At 41.9% G+C, this 16,407-nt stretch overlaps 2 protein-coding genes across 2 annotated transcripts in view; one reads left to right on the forward strand and one right to left on the reverse strand.

The window, feature by feature from the left end:
• The first annotated feature begins 6 nt into the window (after window positions 1-6).
• CUNH10orf88 (chromosome unknown C10orf88 homolog) lies at window positions 7-4,594 on the forward strand. The gene is made up of 6 exons (XM_017742923.1): window positions 7-99; window positions 1,127-1,199; window positions 1,730-1,742; window positions 1,830-1,936; window positions 2,601-3,070; window positions 4,040-4,594. The coding sequence occupies exons 1-6, from the start codon at window positions 26-28 to the stop codon at window positions 4,266-4,268; spliced, it is 966 nt and encodes a 321-aa protein (XP_017598412.1). The 5' UTR covers window positions 7-25; the 3' UTR covers window positions 4,269-4,594.
• A 573-nt stretch (window positions 4,595-5,167) lies between these two features.
• Window positions 5,168-16,407, reverse strand: part of CUZD1 (CUB and zona pellucida like domains 1) — an 18,907-nt gene continuing 7,667 nt past the window's right edge. Inside the window, 12 exon segments of the mRNA XM_017742916.1 lie at window positions 5,168-6,013; window positions 6,992-7,071; window positions 7,073-7,255; window positions 7,576-7,885; window positions 7,888-7,968; window positions 8,488-8,646; window positions 9,474-9,744; window positions 12,930-13,035; window positions 13,782-13,881; window positions 15,032-15,094; window positions 15,394-15,426; window positions 16,277-16,318. Of these exon segments, the coding sequence (XP_017598405.1) occupies window positions 5,844-6,013; window positions 6,992-7,071; window positions 7,073-7,255; window positions 7,576-7,885; window positions 7,888-7,968; window positions 8,488-8,646; window positions 9,474-9,744; window positions 12,930-13,035; window positions 13,782-13,881; window positions 15,032-15,094; window positions 15,394-15,426; window positions 16,277-16,318 (1,598 nt within the window). The 3' untranslated portion in view covers window positions 5,168-5,843.

A 16,407-nucleotide genomic window follows, 5' to 3' on the forward strand; every position in this document is an offset into this window, starting at 1 on the left:
GGGGATCGTGAGCCAGGCCCGGAACATGGAGGTGTACGTGGGCGAGGAGTACTGCGGCACCAGCCGGGGACAGAGCCGCGGCGCACGCCCGGCCCCGGGGTGAGTGGTGGGCACGGGCGTTCCTGGGTCCCGCACACGCTCCAGGCAACCTCGTGTTCTGTGTGTGTCTGGAAGGGGCTCCTGCTGTTAAAGACCTCATGCCTTTAACAAGGCTGAGAGAATTGGGGTTGTTCAGCCTGGAGAAGAGAAGGCTCTGGGGAGACCCTAGAGCCATTTCCAGTGCCTAAGGGGGCTGCGAGAGAGCTGCAGAGGGACTTTGGACAAGGGATGGAGAGATAAGACGAGGGGAATGGCTTCATAGTGACAGGGCAGGATTAGATGAGATACTAGGAAGGAATTCTTCTCTGTGAGGGTGGTGAAGCCCTGGCAAAGGTTGCCTAGAGAAGTTGTGGCTGCCCCATCCCTGGAAGTGTCTAAGTCCAGGTGGGACGGGGCTTGGAGCAGCCTGGGATAGTGGAAGGTCTCCTTGCTCATGGCAGGGGCTGGAAATGGATGGCTTTTAGGGTTCCATCCAACCCAACCCGTTCTTGGGTTCTGTGAGAGACCTCTTGTCTCTTTGATAAGTCGTTGTCTCACTCTTCAAAGGACAAGAGAGAAGATTTAAAAAAGAAGGTTTTGTTTTCCCCTTCAGTACTTCCTCCCATTCTCTGCCGGGAGAAATAAAGCAATGTTTCTGTTTTAAGTCATTACATGGCACATCTGCTGCTTAATTAGCTAAATAGAAACCAGCCGACTCAGAGCCTCAGGGAGGATGTGTGAATAATGTAATGAACCTCAAAAGCTTCTCTAGTGCACAGTGCATGCACACATATAAGTAATTTTTTACATACATATTTGATAAGATTCATTACAAGTTGCATATAAGCACTAAAGCTGCTATTAGAAAGTAAAAAACTGCTAAAAACTAGAAACTAAAACGGCTGTTAGAAACCATAAATCTGCATTAGAAATGTGTTCCAGTCAGTCTTGTTTCTTTATCTAAATATTTACCATGATAGTGTATTTCTACAAAACAGTTAAGTACTTTGTATATTGATGTCACAGCTTGTTTATTTTATTTTTCTAGTGAAACTGAAGAGGTTACTTTATACCACAAGTACCTTAAGTTTGAATGCCCTGCAACCTCCTGTAGAGTTAAGGTAGGGAGTTGACCAGTATTGTTTTACTTTTCTTTGGCTTTTTAATCACTTAGTCGAATAAATTGCATTGCTCTTAGTAAAATTATTGGTTGTATACACTTCATCTCTTCATATAATCACTTAAAAATCTGTTGGCAGGTACCTTGTCTTGTTAGCAGAGTTCTCTTTTTGAATTGGTATCAGTTTCCTTTTCATGAAGACTATGGTACAGATAATTTAGTCTTAGAGAAAAAACCCATAAACCAGATAAACTGCAGATCTGTAATTAGAACTGTCAGCTCTAGGGTTAAATAAGCTTGTGAAAATTGTATGACCACTACTCTTAAATGCTTAGAAAGGCACTTTGGGGCTCTGTTCCAGTCAGAATTTTGTGGGGAATACCAGCAAGGAGAAATTGGCTTAATTTTCCTTGAAAAGAGTTCAGCATAGTTTTTCCTAGGACTCAAAGAACAATGCATTGTCCCCTACGTGCATAGAAAACATGAAATGTTTTTCCCTAACCAAAGTGTTTTTTTTCCTTCTTGCAATAGCTGCTCTCCTTTGGTGAGAAACAAAGAGTACTCATCAGTAAAATAATTCTAGAAGTGAAAGCAGTGTCTGCAAAACTAGCAACTGATTTTCCTTCACTAGGCTCAAGCATAGATCTAGACAGAGTGCAAACTATAATGGAATCCATGGGATCCAAGTTGTCTCCAGGTGCTCAGCAGCTCATGGACATGGTCCGGTGTCAGCAGAAAGTAAGTCACTTTTCCACAAACATGAACAGTACTGATCTGGCACTTTACCAGTTAGGAATGTTTTAAAATGATTTAATAGTGTTTTTTAATTCACGCTTTCTGCCATGTTAAGCCTGGTTTAGTTGTTGCCACTCAAATGAGTGCAATGAGTAAAGATTGTGTACTCCAGGATTATTATTATTTTATGCCTTATTATAATTTTAAGCTTCACTGCCACTCCTTTTGTCACTGCTTGACAAGGATGGTGGGCATGTTCCCTGGAATGTGTAAAGTGTAGATAGGTGGGCTGGTTTGTCTTTTTAAAGGTCATTATAACCATGTCACCTTCAACTAAAGGGAACATGCTCTCACAGAGCATTTATTTCAGATCCTCATCCTGCAAGGTGGGCTATTTCACCAGAATCCTGAATCCATCTGATGTTAATAATTCGGTTTTGGGGACACAGTGTGGTAAAAATGAAGTCAGTAAAGCTCTTTCCTTACTGAGAGACTGACGAGATAATTAACATTCATATTTAGAAGGAATATAGTTCAAAACTGCTTTTGAAATATTTACATCCCACTAGTAGAATGCTGGGTTATAAAGTAGCTATTGTTATTGTTGTATAATTTACAGTATATTTTAACACTTCAACATTAATGGTATTGTTTTTCTCCCCATCAGAACAGCTTCCCTCTTGGAGACAAACTCAGTTGGATCTTGGGGAAAAATTCCGACTTTGGAGGTGACCTTGCAATAGACGGATTGCACAGTGCAGCTCTTCAGTCATCACTGAGTCCATCAGCCAGTGAACCTTTGCCTGTTAAAAATCATTTAACAAGTGAAGCACTGTATAAAGACTTAAGAATAACTCGTGATCTGAACTCAGAGGTACCTGAAAGAGGGAATACTTTGGATTCTGAAAGACTTCCTACCCAGCAAAATGCAGTTGACCTCAGGAATGATTTGAAAGCCGTGGGATCTTTGCAAGTGCAGGAACAAGCAGGTGAAACTCCAAACGTAGCCAACCCACAGGTGCTTCTTCCTTTTCTTCAAAACTTGTGCACTCAGGTGAATCACCTTCGGCTCAAGGATGGCGAGAGGCACCTCGGGAAAAGGGCAGTGGCTAAAGAGGAAGGTGTTCAGAGTGTTGGGTGAGTTAAGTTTGGTGAATCTCTCAAAGTAGTATTGATTATTTATTGACAAATTTAAACAAAATGCATAATGTAAGCATTTTCTTCTCATTAGCATCAGTAGTGAATCCTAGAGTACGTGGTTTTCAAGCCTGTATGGTGATGAACATTGCAATTAATTTTTCAGATGAGCTGCTTGAATATAGGGGTTTTTCCAGAAGAAATCACATCACTTCTTGTTACTAAACTGTCTTCTACCTCCGTTTCAGCTAATTTTAAAAGCATGTTTCTTCATACACATTTAGTTTGTCTTTCTCATCTACTACTACATTTTAATTTTGATTACTTTTATTCCTAAATTCTTACTACATCATCCCTTTTTCACACAATGTGGCACAGTCTTTCTGCTGTACTTGGTTTGTATCATCCCACTGATCTTTCCTGTCCCTCCTCACTTGTTGGTATTTACAGTGCAGATGTCACAGTGACCCAGTTTGATACCTCAGGAACAATAGTGGAACTTGTGAGATGTAGGAATCAGGATTCTGATGGAGACTGAATATCTCAGCTCCAGTATTTTTAAAGAATACAGATGCAAACCCAGAGAGTTGCATAGTTTGGATAAATCTTGAAGCGCTTTTGCTGACAAGGACAGCCTGCCACGCTGACAGAATACAAACTGTGTATATTGTTGACTTGTGTGGATTTTGTTTTATGTAACTAAACTCTCTAATGCATAATTGAGCCTTTGAAAAAACAAGGTTGAAAGAAGATGACTATATACAATAGCATGTTTATGAAAAAAAATTGAGATTTCAAGTGTGGCAGACAGAGTGTTTTACTTGTGCTAAAAACCTAATGCCTTCCAAAGTTCATTGCCTGATAACTGAGATTTTACATATAAAAGATGTTCAGATGCCCAGATCTCTATATTACTGCTTGTCATTAAGAAATAGTTTATACTTACTCTTATATTTGCTCTTCTTACAGGGTAGAACAACAGCCTATTTGCTCCTATTTGGAAAAGATCATTTCAAAAAATCTGGATCTGATGGAGAGGAAACTAATGGACTATATTGACTGCCGAATGCAGGCTCTTCAGACACACATAGACAATAAAATGTTTCTCTTGATGGACTTGGTTCAGAACTCAAAACCAAGCAAAATTTCACAAGCACACTATGATTCTAATGAGGGATTTTCTAATGGAGAGAGATAGATGGATTCAGAGGTAGGGTTTCAGTGTAAATACTTTAAGGGCCGTTACACTTTACAAAGCTTAGTATTTATGGAGTTAAAACTATAAAGAGCCTCAGTGTTGTTAACTTGCATTTTGTTACTGTAATTCTATCCACTGTTGCACACAGTTGTTAGTTTTATGAAAGATCTTAAGAATATGGTTTTTTTCCTAAATATAAGAGTTTTGTATGCCCTTTGTGGCTTATTTATTTAAAGAACATTGCTAGAGGTTGTATGAGCAGTTCCCCAGTTCCAGTTTGAGCAATGGAGCACTCTAAATAAACTGAGTTACTGCATAACTTTTTACCTACTTGTCATCAGTTCACCTTTTTTGGTTGTATTAATTTTTGATCTGAAATGTGTTATCAGTAGAACAGAGTGTAGTTGGTTTGTACTTTTGATTTATTGGCACTCCTGTTGAAGGCGTTTGCTGTTTCATCTCTGAGAGGAACGTTGGATTGTCATTGCCTAATTCAGAATTTAGTTCACGGAGTTGTCTTTAGACAGCTCAGGAAATGTGAACCCAGCCTGGCTTCTTCAGAAGCCTTGTTGGCTGTACAGGCACCTAAATTAGGAGTCCAGGCTCCTTAAGAAATACCTATAACAAGTCTGTGATACTTCTTTTCCTCCTAAACTACCTGAGTGTGCAGGAACAAGTGACATGAATGTGTACTCAGCAGACTTGTTTATCCAGGTTTCATTATCCTAAGAAATGCAAGTACTTCATTGTGGTCCCTCTCAAGCAGAATCATCCAGACAGGATGTGCTGGGCTAGCTCCAGAAGACCAGAGTTTTCCTTACTGCATCACACTTCCTTTAACCTGTTTGGATCAGTTTTGCTGTCATTTGGGGAAGTAAGAATGTGACTCCAAGCCCCTCTTCTGTGGAAGGTCGAGTTTCAAACTTCATTCTGTTTGTTGCTCTTGGATTCTGGGGTGCACCATTTAAATTGGAGGGTGTAGGGACTTCACAGTAAACCCCTCAGTTGGGTGCCCAGACATTTTTGGCAAAAGCTGTTGATGGGAAGCAGGTGCTGACTCAAATGCAGCATAAGCATGTACAATCCAGTGTCTTTATTTACTCTGCCTGATATTTTCTTCTCCTGGAAAACTGATGTCTTTTGAAGACTGTCAGATCCTGATGGTAGTAAATCCACAGGAGCAGATTTGAAAGAGAGGATAATCTGCTTTGAAAAGACATCTTAACAGTTGTCCCTGATCTTAACTCCTGCCAGGTGCAGTTTCAAAGTGATTCAAAAAGATAAATAGATTTTTATTTTTCTCAAAACAAAAGGACCTTAATTAACTTGTACTTCATGCCTGTAAAGGTGTAAAGTCTGTCCTGAGGTAGACACACTCTTTTTTCAACTCAGTGACTTGAGATAGAGTACTAGGTTGAGAGGTTTTTGGGTTTGGATTTTTTATTTGATAACGAAATAGATTTCTGAGCGTTGTTAAGTTCCAATGCTGTTAATTTATTGATTTTTTATTTTTTCCCCTCTTTGGGTGACAAATATGAATAGCAGTTGACACTAAATAAAAATCTCCAGAAGTAGTTAAAACAAGCTGTGGATATTTTGATAGCTGTATCCTGCGTGGTGTTTGTGATGTTTTAGTATCACAGCTACCACAAGGAGAATGTTTGAAATTAAAATCACAAATGCCAGAGTGGAGTTGTATTGTTGCAGGTTTGGTGTTTTTTCAGCTTCTGCTTCAGTGAGGGATTCTGTGTAGAGAGAAAAAGAAAGTGTTTAAAGTTTAGATTACTATATCATTTCAGTAGAAATTAAATAAGCATTTTTTGAGATATTTTCATTTAAGATGACCCGCGCAGCATTCAAATTCTGAATACTCAGCACTGAAGAGTTGTAAAAATTGGTAATAAAACAATCCTGCAGAACATGATACTCAATTCTTTTGGTACTGCTGCAGCCAAGTTTCTGCTAAGCAGTGCTGTCATTATGAGAGAGATTTGAGACATTTGCTGAAGCAATATTGGGCAAAAAAAGCAACTTGTGGTTCTAAGCCTGTGCCTTCCAGTGGTTTCCTATCTGCTCCTCAGTAAAAACTCATTCTGTGCTTTAGAATACCTGGTGTGACCTATTTGCCCTTGAATTCTTTTCACATTACAGATGTGTCCACTTTCACACATGTGGATGCAAAATCTTTCACTATTACAGTAAGTGGGAATGTATCTAAAATATTTTTAGAGTTCAGAAAGGTTAATAAAAAAAAAGAAAATACTCTTATTACTATTAAGAGCAAGGTTGATTTTAAATATTTCTTAGATCTGATACCTGAAAGCAAGTGGCCCAATGTGCTTTTCTCAGGTGGAGCTTTGGGCTCCATGAAGGTGAGAACAACAAGCACAGTGGGAGTAGCAATACAAGCTTTTTAAAAAAGCTTTTCCATGTGTTTTCATTTCTGTTGCTCTCAGTACTTTACCACAGTAGATCAGACTGCAAATGGCACTAAAGCTTAGTTGTCTTACAAACACCTCTGCAGCTCTAAGTTAAAGGCATGGTGCTTTTGGTTTCTGCTCCCAAGATTGTCCTTTTAATTCCTGTTCTGGCCAGTGCATGCAGGGAAGGATTTAACCTGGCATGGAATAAGTCAGCTGTGTTTATTATCTGGAGTACCAACAATAAAACTGAGTGAAGTGCACACATATGTATATTTATTTATTTATTTTTTTCTCTCATACTTGAGTACTCAGCAGCCCTGAGATCTCTTTTCAGGTGGATGGGACCTGCTACAGTGTTAGTTTTCCACGTGTATGGAGAAATGTCTTTTCTGCCTGGAGCTGCAGCCTCTGGAACAGCGAGAGCTGGTGGTGTTGCTGTCACAGATCACAACACACTGGAGATAAACTGATGGAAAGCTCTGCAGAAACCTGAAGGCCCTAAATTTGAATCTTCCATGGTTTTCAAGTGCTGGGTAGGTTACCACAATGTCATCTTTATTGCAGGTGCAACAGAATGTACAGATCTGTTTAAATGGTCCACTTACAACAATCATTCTAAGTGCTGTGAACTGTAACTACAGCATTTAACCAGGGCACTGTTGGTACATGTGGGAATAAAATGGTGTGCTTTTTTCCTTTCCCCAGCATGATATGGTGCATGATGTTTTGCCTAGCTCTGTTTGTTAAACATCTTCAAATTTATCTGTAACTCACTTCCAACCACAGTCTACTAAAGAAGATAATGTGGAAGAGACAAAAGAAGTACAGCTGACATTTAGATTCCATTTCCTCACACATCAGGAGACTAATAAAATTAACCTTACCCACTTCTGATCAAGTCATATGTCAGTGATCCAAAATCAGGCTGTGGAGATGCTGTGCAAGTATCAATGAATGCCTGGAGATTTGGGTCAGTGGAATGAAGAGTCACTTCAGCAAAGAGAGTTTGGTTCAAGTCTACATAGCAGGGGAAGTTTTGTGTGGGCTTGGAGAGCTGATCTGACTTGTAGAAGGCCATGCTGACATTGTACCTTCCCCCATCAGCCATGTGTTGGGTGGCATTGTTTTTTGTTGTGTAAATGACTTCTAAGGTTTCATTGTTCTTCATTCTGCATTCTGCAGTGATCTCTGTGTTCTATCGATGCCATTGCCAGCTGGGACCAGGGAGATGGTGTTGGTGTAAGTGATGCTGTGGCCTTCATCCTGGGAAAGGAACCGTGGGAAGGGCTCAGCTGGGATGGCATGAGCAGAGCAGTTGAAAGCAATTGTGACTAAAGTTACAAACCTGCCCAGCTGTGCTTGTAACATGCTCAAGATACCATGGAAATGTGAAACAGGCTGCAACCAAAAAATTTTATCAACCCTCCTGTTTTTTCAAAACACTGAACCAACCCAGGCAGCAAAAAGGTTAGGGCATAGTGCATGGAGTGTGGGAAGTACTAAAGCTGTGCTCCAGTTACCCTTATCAAAGCAGTGTTAGGAGCTAGCTCTTGGGAATCTCTTGGGGGTAAATTTGTGTGGATTCTTCCATATTTCTTTTGAAAGGTTCATTGATCATCAGATTCTTAAAGAGGAAAAAATGTTTTTTGTACTTCAAGACAGGAAACATGAGGAAACAAGACAGGAAAGATGAGCTGAGTGAAAGTAAAATCAACTTTCTCACATGCTATTCATGCACTGCTTTTACCAGCTCTTATCTTTCATAAGCTCTTACTGGCTTATTCATATTTTTATCTCACAGCTGCCCAGTGGGAAGGAGAAGATCACTGAATCTGTTATAACTGGTCTGCAAGATGGATCATTCTGCTGCAGGTAAGCTTCACTAAAGCCAAGGGAGGCCAGGTAAGACTCGCTCAGAATGATTCTCATGCTGTTTAAAGAGCATGTAAGGGTTGCTGCCGTTGAAAAAGAATCAAAACCAAAAATACGTTAGGACAAACTGCTATGGTCATTTCTCACTTTGTCTAAATCCTTGAACTTGTCGCATGATTTTGGATTTGTCAGTGAAAAAGCTCATGCACACTTGAGGTCATGCAGAAAGTTGCACCAAAATTTCACGCTCAACTTCAGAACTCGAGCAAAAGCACTTAAAACTCATGCTGAAAGTTTAATTTAAAACCCAGTGACACAGAATGGATCTCTGCCTTTATAAAAGGGAAAAGGAATCAGAGTGCTGATGCAGAATGGAGGGTGAGGAAATTGATTTATGTCAGACATTGAGGCTTTAGAAGCTCCTTTCCACCTCAGTTAATGGGAAGATGGACATGCAAGGATATAGGACCAATAAAGAAAATAAGGCCAAGCTCAGGGGAAAGGAAATTACAACACACCTAAACTCGGACTAACCAGTGCAGACCATTTTCCTGAGTACCTCAGGCAACGAACATTTAACCAGACAATAAGAGTTTACCTTTGCATTTTAGCATGGTAACAATGCCTGTTTTGTCCAAAAGAAAGAAAAACTCCGATTTTAAGTGGTGCTGGCCAAAAGAAAAGGACCCAAAAGTGAAAGAACAGGTTTTCTTTTGCACATGGGTCAGGAAATAACTTATGCTCTGTAGGTGAGACTAATGCAGGGTTTTTGTGTGTAATGAGGGTTAAATACAACCATTAAAAAGGTTTAAATCCTCAGTATCAACCATCAGTTCTTTTGGATGTTTCTAAGGGAAGAATCATGTCATAAAAAGAATCAGCATCCTCTCCATGTATCAAGTGCACTCACTGTTGGGCTCCACAGGACCTGGCAGGGGAACACTGGAATACTGAGCTGAAAATCCTCTGTAGGAGTTGGTGTTGTCTGTGGACAGCAGAACTGTCATCACGTTTGAAGAAGACTCAAATGTGGGCTGGGCACACCCACACACTTTCCCCAATAATCCAGAGTTCGTGGTGGGGCCATCACAGACTGCTGTGAAGTCAAGCTGGCAGTTTCTGTCCAATTCCAGGCTGCAGACAGAGGAGAAATCATTCCAGGGAAATCTGAGTACAGACAGCTTTGATCATAATGGAGAGAGGATCCAGTGCAGATTAAGTGTCTGATGAGTTCCACTCAACTGAAGTAAAAGAATGGAGAACAGAACACCACAAATAGGCATTATTAAAACCAAATAAAACATAGAAAAGTTACTACGTTTCTCAATGCCAGGTGATGCAGGACACCTCAGCAACCCTCTTCAGCAAGGTTTGTCACCACAAGCGCTTCAAGCCTCAGGTCTCGTAAGTTCTCTTATGAAAAAACCCCACAACTCAACTATGTGTGACATCACTGACATTACTCAGTAAGTTATGAAGCAGTTGAAGTAATGGCCATTGTATAGGAAACTTTAGAGAAAGTTTATAATCCACTCTGAGCATAGGGTCTCCTTTCTACTTTAATATAAATCTAAAAATAATGGTCTAAAGCAGACAGAGAATTTTCTATGCAGTGCATGCATTCCCACATAAAATAGTCAGGCTTTCTGATGGACTCCAGAGGGAATGGAAAGGTTTAGGAGAGACTTTTACCATCACATATGAAACCTCCTCATTGTAAGAGCATTACAGGGTCAGCCTTCCCCTCCTGCGCTCTCTGGGGTTCTGTAGTCAGACACCACTGGAGCAGCTCTGCAGCAATACTTCATTATCCTACAATAACTACCCTCCTTTAATCAGTGAATTGCTGATCTGAGCATAGAATGGTGATCCCAGGCTGAGCAACCACCAGCTCTTTATTGTTTCTGATTGAACAAAGGAAAAGTGAACAAATCTCCTTCAAAAAGCAAAATGTTTCCCAGTTAGTCACCTGATTCCTGTTACTCCAATAGAGTGTTAATTTATAAAAACAAGCCTACATTCCAGAGCAAAACCTCTTCAAAATCAAGTTCTTAAATTGCAAAAATTGCCATAGGGTGGAATGTATAGAATTATTTGTTATTTACCATTTTAAATGCTTGCAGTCACATTTAGGTGTCACTATTGTGCATCAGCACATTAAAATAAGATTCACTTTAGAGATGTTTAACATTTTGACCTTCTGTTGCCTGTATAAGACTCGTTGTGCAGAAATCAATAAAATGTAACAGATAAACAGATTTCCATACCTGTGAATTCTATCGAGTTGCCTTCAACGAGAGCCAGAGCAGTGAAGAGAAGCAGGAGGAGGAACTGCCTGAGCAGCTCCATTTTGAAGGCAGCTGGGGAGGGCAGGCTTTGGCTTTTCTGACTTTTAGACCTCCTGCTGTTCCATTACCATCCTGTAGTACATGGTATCATGGAGGGAAGGCTTAATCTCTCAGTCACTGGTTCTTTTTAACAGATACAAATGAGAAAGAAGCAGGTGGGCCCATTTTTTAACTGGGCATTGTGTGGAGTAAGTTTAAAGTGCTTTTGTCAGCATTTGTGGGTTCAAGGCACGTTTTTCAGTTGCCTTCATTGAGAGTCTGTTTGGGGGTGTTGACATGAGCAGGAGTGTTTTGGAAGGGATTGACAGACTCCCTTGGGAGACACATTGGCAATTTTCTCTTAGCACTGCTCAGCAAGAGCTTGGTTTCTCCCACCTTCATTTTGACTTCTCTCTCTTTAGGTTACACTGGGCAAAATATTCCCTGTCCTTGCTGAGGATTCCTCAGGTTGTAAAGTGCAACTACTGTGAAAGAGTTGTCATGAATATATTGCTGAAACACACAGGGATGAGCAAGGCCAGATTCATGTTTTTCACACATTAAAAGAAGATTGCACTGCAACCGCTTTGCAGGTAAAACTTTCTTAGCCCCACGCTAGAAGCTACAAAAGAAAAAAGGAATCAGCCTCTCCTTCCTGAGGCAAGGAAATAGCACAGTCCTGAAAGCCTGAATTCCTTTTAGCACAACTTTAACAAAGTACCTGTTCCAATATATTTACCCTATTTTTTCTCACAAGGACGAGAGCTCTGAACTCCAGAGTGTTTCTCAGTGCAGCAGTGGGTTCCCAGTCTTTAAAGCTCCTGAGGCTGTGGCTGTGCCAGTGCCACAGGTGTGCTGTTTCCTGGCCTTGGGTCGGGGTGGGACCTGCGGGGTGTGGAAGCAGCCAGGGCTCCCTCAGGAGCTGCCTGGGCTCTGTTCCAACACGGACAGCACAAACCCCACAGCTGAGCAAACAGGGCTTCTTCCCACTTTTCTAGAAAAGTCAAGTCCTTACTGAAACACAGCCAGGTGCTTTTCTTTCATAGTATTTTTTTTTTTTTTGACAAAACCATTTTCTTTTATAAGCAAATGAGTATATGGTGCATTTGTAATGATACTGTATTTCTAATCTCAGACCTATGCCTTCTTTAAAACAACTCTCTGATTTTCAACTCACTTTAAGAATTTTAAATGCAACTGTCTCTTCATCCTGAGATGTACTTACACTGCCTTTGAGTATGGAGGCATTGAACGTATGTTTAAAGATGTTGCACAGCATTTGAATTCCCTTTGGCTTCTGAAAATGCTACATTTGCATTTACTCTGTGCAGCCTTTTATTTCTTAAACCCATACATGTACTTACAAGAAATTTTCAAATGTTAACATCCGTTTTGTGACTGGATATGGATCTGCAGGGAATGTGTGAGCTGGCATGCGGATCCCTGCCAATCAACGCTGTGTCTATCAGAACCAAATGCACTTTAGATCATTACTGGTGAGAAGCAGAGCACAGTGGTGGAGTTTTGTATGAACTGAACACAATTAGAACTGGAAGAATATTGAGAGGGGAACAAAGTCTTGATGAGAAAAAACAGGCAGTTGATCCAATTACTTTTTGTCACTGGGAGTATTTACTGAAGTTTAGGCTTTTACAGATTTGCTAGATAGAAATTAAGGAACCCAGATACAGTTAAGATTAAATACCTCTAGATTTACACCCACTAGTATATTTCTAGAAATAAGCAGCAGATCTTGGAACAGAATGAACAGGTCTGGAGGTGGTCAGCATTATGTCATGGCCAGAAAAGCAGCATTACTCGGGGACAATGACAATGACAACGCCGTCACTTGTGCTTCTCTTGGCTCTTCTCCTAGAGCCTGGGAAGCCTCGGGAAGGAGGCAGTCTGTTGCCTGGGAAGGGTCGGAGAGGAGGAAAAGGGAACCTGATGCCTGGGAAGGGTCGGGGAGGAGGAAAAGGGAACCTGATGCCTGGGAAGGGTCGGGGAGGACGAGGAGGTTGTGTGTTGCACCCTGATACTTTGCACCGTAGGCAAACTCTCTGGGTAACGGGAGCTCTGTAACGGAACTGGACCAGCCTCTGGCCTGATGACTGCTGATTCCCACAGGTTGGGTCCCTTACACACCTGAAAAGGGGAAAAAAAAAACAACCACATATAAATTGTCATATAATGATTGTGACATGCTCACTAAGCCCATTTGTTTCCTCGGTTACAAGAAACTTTCCTTCAGAAATGTCCAGCTGTGATGTTGCTCACAGCTCACAGCACTGAACTCCTAACACAGATGCCGCTGCATGGAATTTGAATGTCTGTGGGTGTAATATGCATCACAACACATATGAACATCACATGTGTAAAGCACCTGGTGGAATTCTGTTAGCATGTATTAAATCACATTATAAACTGTAAAGTGATGGGGTAGTGGAATTTTACTGGACACTCTGCTATTGATCATGCTTAATTAAAACAAACTAAAGGACAGCCCACCCTGGAAAGAAGGATTTTGGGTTTTGGAAGCTTAGAGCTGTTCATGAAGGATTCCCCTGGACAGCCAAGACAACACCAGCATCCAAGCCCCTCCGACATGTCTTTCAAACCCTGCCAGCATCATCTGGTGCCATAAATCAGTGACTACAGCAAGAATGGCTCCAGGGACTTCTGGATCAACAGACAGGCAGGAAGAATGCTGCAGAAATAGTGGTGTTTTGCAAAATTTTGGTATGATTAGGAACTGGTAGTATGGGCATGATGGAGTAGTCAAATCAAGTTGAACCTGTGCATTTGAAGGGTGTAAGAAAAATGGTGTGAAATCATGTTTGGGGTTGTCCCACCTTGGCTGGGGAACCTCACATGCATGAATAAATATTTACCCTTCCACTGTTGGCATCCCAGGTCTCCTTGGCTGGCACAGGTCATTCAAGTATGTCAGCAACACCAGCTTCATGTAGTTAGGCAGGGGAATAAGGTCTGCTGCAGAGGAAGGAATTGAATGTTGATACACCAGAAGTAAACACAGAGCAAAATGCAGCATGTATGAAATACTGGCCTGCTTTGGAAATTTAAATGCGGGCCTGGAACAGCAGCTGAGTGGGGAGAAAATGAATTTCTCTCTCTTTGATGATGTTCCATTAAAAGCTCAGTTCTCCCTCCTACAACTAACCCCAAGGTTAGTGTTAGTGTTTTGTTGTGGAAGAGGGTGAGCTCACTGGAATCATGAGCCTCTCTTTGCCTGTGAGCCCTCCAGAGCACAGGGCATGGGCTGGGCAGCAGCTGGCAGGTTATGGGAGGATATTTCAAGTGGTGCAGACCTAGGCCAGCTCATCCCCTTGGCACTCACCACTCAGGATGATTCTGCTGCCAGCCCTGTATCAGTGGCATGTGGTTCGTGGCTAAGCCATGGCATTCCCAATCTCTCTGCCTCCATCCAGCCTCTCCCCCTTCCCCTGAACTCAGATCCCCTCTGCCAATGGGAACAAGATTGAATTCTGTTTATCCCTCTGTGGTAATCCCCTGCTCAAATGTCTGCTTTGCACCTGATGTTCAGTTAGTTTCCTGTGTGTTTTGCCAAAGCAGCCAAGTGCCTTTTATCAAAGTGTAGCTGATATGGCCAGACTCTAAAAGAATCCCTTAATCTGCTCCATAAGAAACTGAGGCAGAATGTTATCAATTAGTGAGCAGAATTTGCTATTTGATTTTTTCAAAAGATAAAGCCCACTGTAGAAAACTAAGGCTCAAAGCAAATACCACTGAATATGTCAGAAGGATTCCCACTGACTCAGCTTTCAGTGAGGATGCAGCTTTGAAAGTGCACGGGGGCTGACTTTGTAGGAGTGAGGTGATCTGGAACAAATCTGGATTTATATTGGTGTCGTGTGTCTGCCCCAGTGAATTCTAATTCCTTAGAGCTTTCAGCAGAGCAGGTATTCCTCCTGTATCAATACCAACAGCGTTTTTGATCCCTTGATTTGTATGGAAGCGCAAGGAATTATCCCTGAAGTTAAATACTGGATCCATGAGCTGAGGAATGCTGTGGAGACACAGAGCCTTGCCAGCACATCATCAGATCCCGGGTTTGGTAGAGAATTAAGGGTATAAACCAGGGTAACTCTGCATCACTTACTAGTGGCAATGGCTGCTGTTGTTTCAGGATTTGGAGGGACTGATGGAGCAGGTGAGCTTGTCGCTGTGAGAAGAGAAAATATGAAGCTAAACACTGTCCATGTTCTAAATACATGGATGACTCACATGAAACGTAGTAAACTGCTCACCGCAGTTGAATAAATGACCAGAAATTAATACCTGGGTTTTCAGCTGCTCTGGACTCGGCCGTGGCTGTCAAACAGAAAACAAGAGCCACACTTCAGTGTCTGTTCCATTACGGTGTGGGCAAAGCCAGGGCTGTCAAGGGGGAGGGGAGCAGGAGTTCATTCAAGCTAATGCTTGATCCCAACATTCTGACCAGTATACTAAAACCACACATACCTGCTGCTCCAGGTGTTGTGTTTTCTGCAGAGGCTGATTGGGGAATTGAGAGAAAACAAAACTACAGGTCAAAAACTGTTTTCCCGGTGCTGGGAGGTGAACAACACCCAAACTTCAGGAGACTTACAGGTCTCACTCGGGGACTGGACAATGGTGCTGCTGCCCAGGGCAAAATTCCAGAGTGGGAGCAGCCTCAGTGGGAGAAAAAACACATCCCTGTGCTGCCTCTGCCGGGCTCTGGCCATGTGACAGCCCTGGAAGCCTGGGGCTGTTTGCTAAACTCCACTTTGGGTGCTGGGGTCACTGGGGTAAAGTTTCTAACACACAGTGCCCGCACAGTGCCGTGTGCTGGTGAGGGCTGTGCCAGCGCCTCGGTGGGCACTGAACCAGTCCATTCCCCTGGGAAACACGTGCCAGTTTGTGCAGCGATTGGGATGCAGCTCTGGGAAGCGCAGGAAGGCTGGTTTCCTGGGAATGCGATGATCAAGTGCAAATCTGAATTTATATTAATGTCGTGTGTCTGCCCCTTCCTGAGTGCCCTCACCAGGGCCAATGTTTCTCCTTTCCCCTTTGCTCCTTTATTGTGTCTGGAAGCCAAAGGAAAGGCAATTGGGATTATGTCCCATTCTAATAGTTAAACCCATGATATTAAACACACAGTGGAGACAGGGAGCCAGTCAATACATGATCAGAGCATGGCAGACAACTAAACACGTGAGCCAGAGCAGCACTGTATTACTTACAAGCAGTAGAGTCTGCTGGTGCAGTAGATGCTGCTGCTGTGAGAAAGAAAAGATGAATTTAAATAATGTCTGCATGTTAAATGTATATTTTTCCCCCAACACCTGTAGCATGTAGGCCATAGTTATGCTTTATTACTTACTGTTGGTAATGTCTGCTGGTGCAGCACTAAGATCGACTGTTGCTGTGAGAAAGAAGAGGTGAAATGAAATTTTATGTGCATGTTAAATGTATGGTTTTTCCCCCAAGACTAATAGCATGTACGTCAGAGTA

The sequence above is a fragment of the Corvus brachyrhynchos genome, unplaced genomic scaffold (assembly GCF_000691975.1).
Source record: "Corvus brachyrhynchos isolate BGI_N302 unplaced genomic scaffold, ASM69197v1 scaffold499, whole genome shotgun sequence".
In the NCBI taxonomy this organism is placed as follows: domain Eukaryota; kingdom Metazoa; phylum Chordata; class Aves; order Passeriformes; family Corvidae; genus Corvus; species Corvus brachyrhynchos.

Excerpts from the sequence above, each read along its gene's own strand:
- CUNH10orf88 (XM_017742923.1), top strand. The coding sequence starts at position 26 with ATGGAGGTGTACGTGGGCGAGGAGTACTGCGGCACCAGCCGGGGACAG. Across the intron at positions 1,937-2,600 it reads TGGTCCGGTGTCAGCAGAAA|AACAGCTTCCCTCTTGGAGA; the intron begins GTAAGTCACTTT and ends TCTCCCCATCAG. Across the intron at positions 3,071-4,039 it reads GAAGGTGTTCAGAGTGTTGG|GGTAGAACAACAGCCTATTT; the intron begins GTGAGTTAAGTT and ends CTCTTCTTACAG.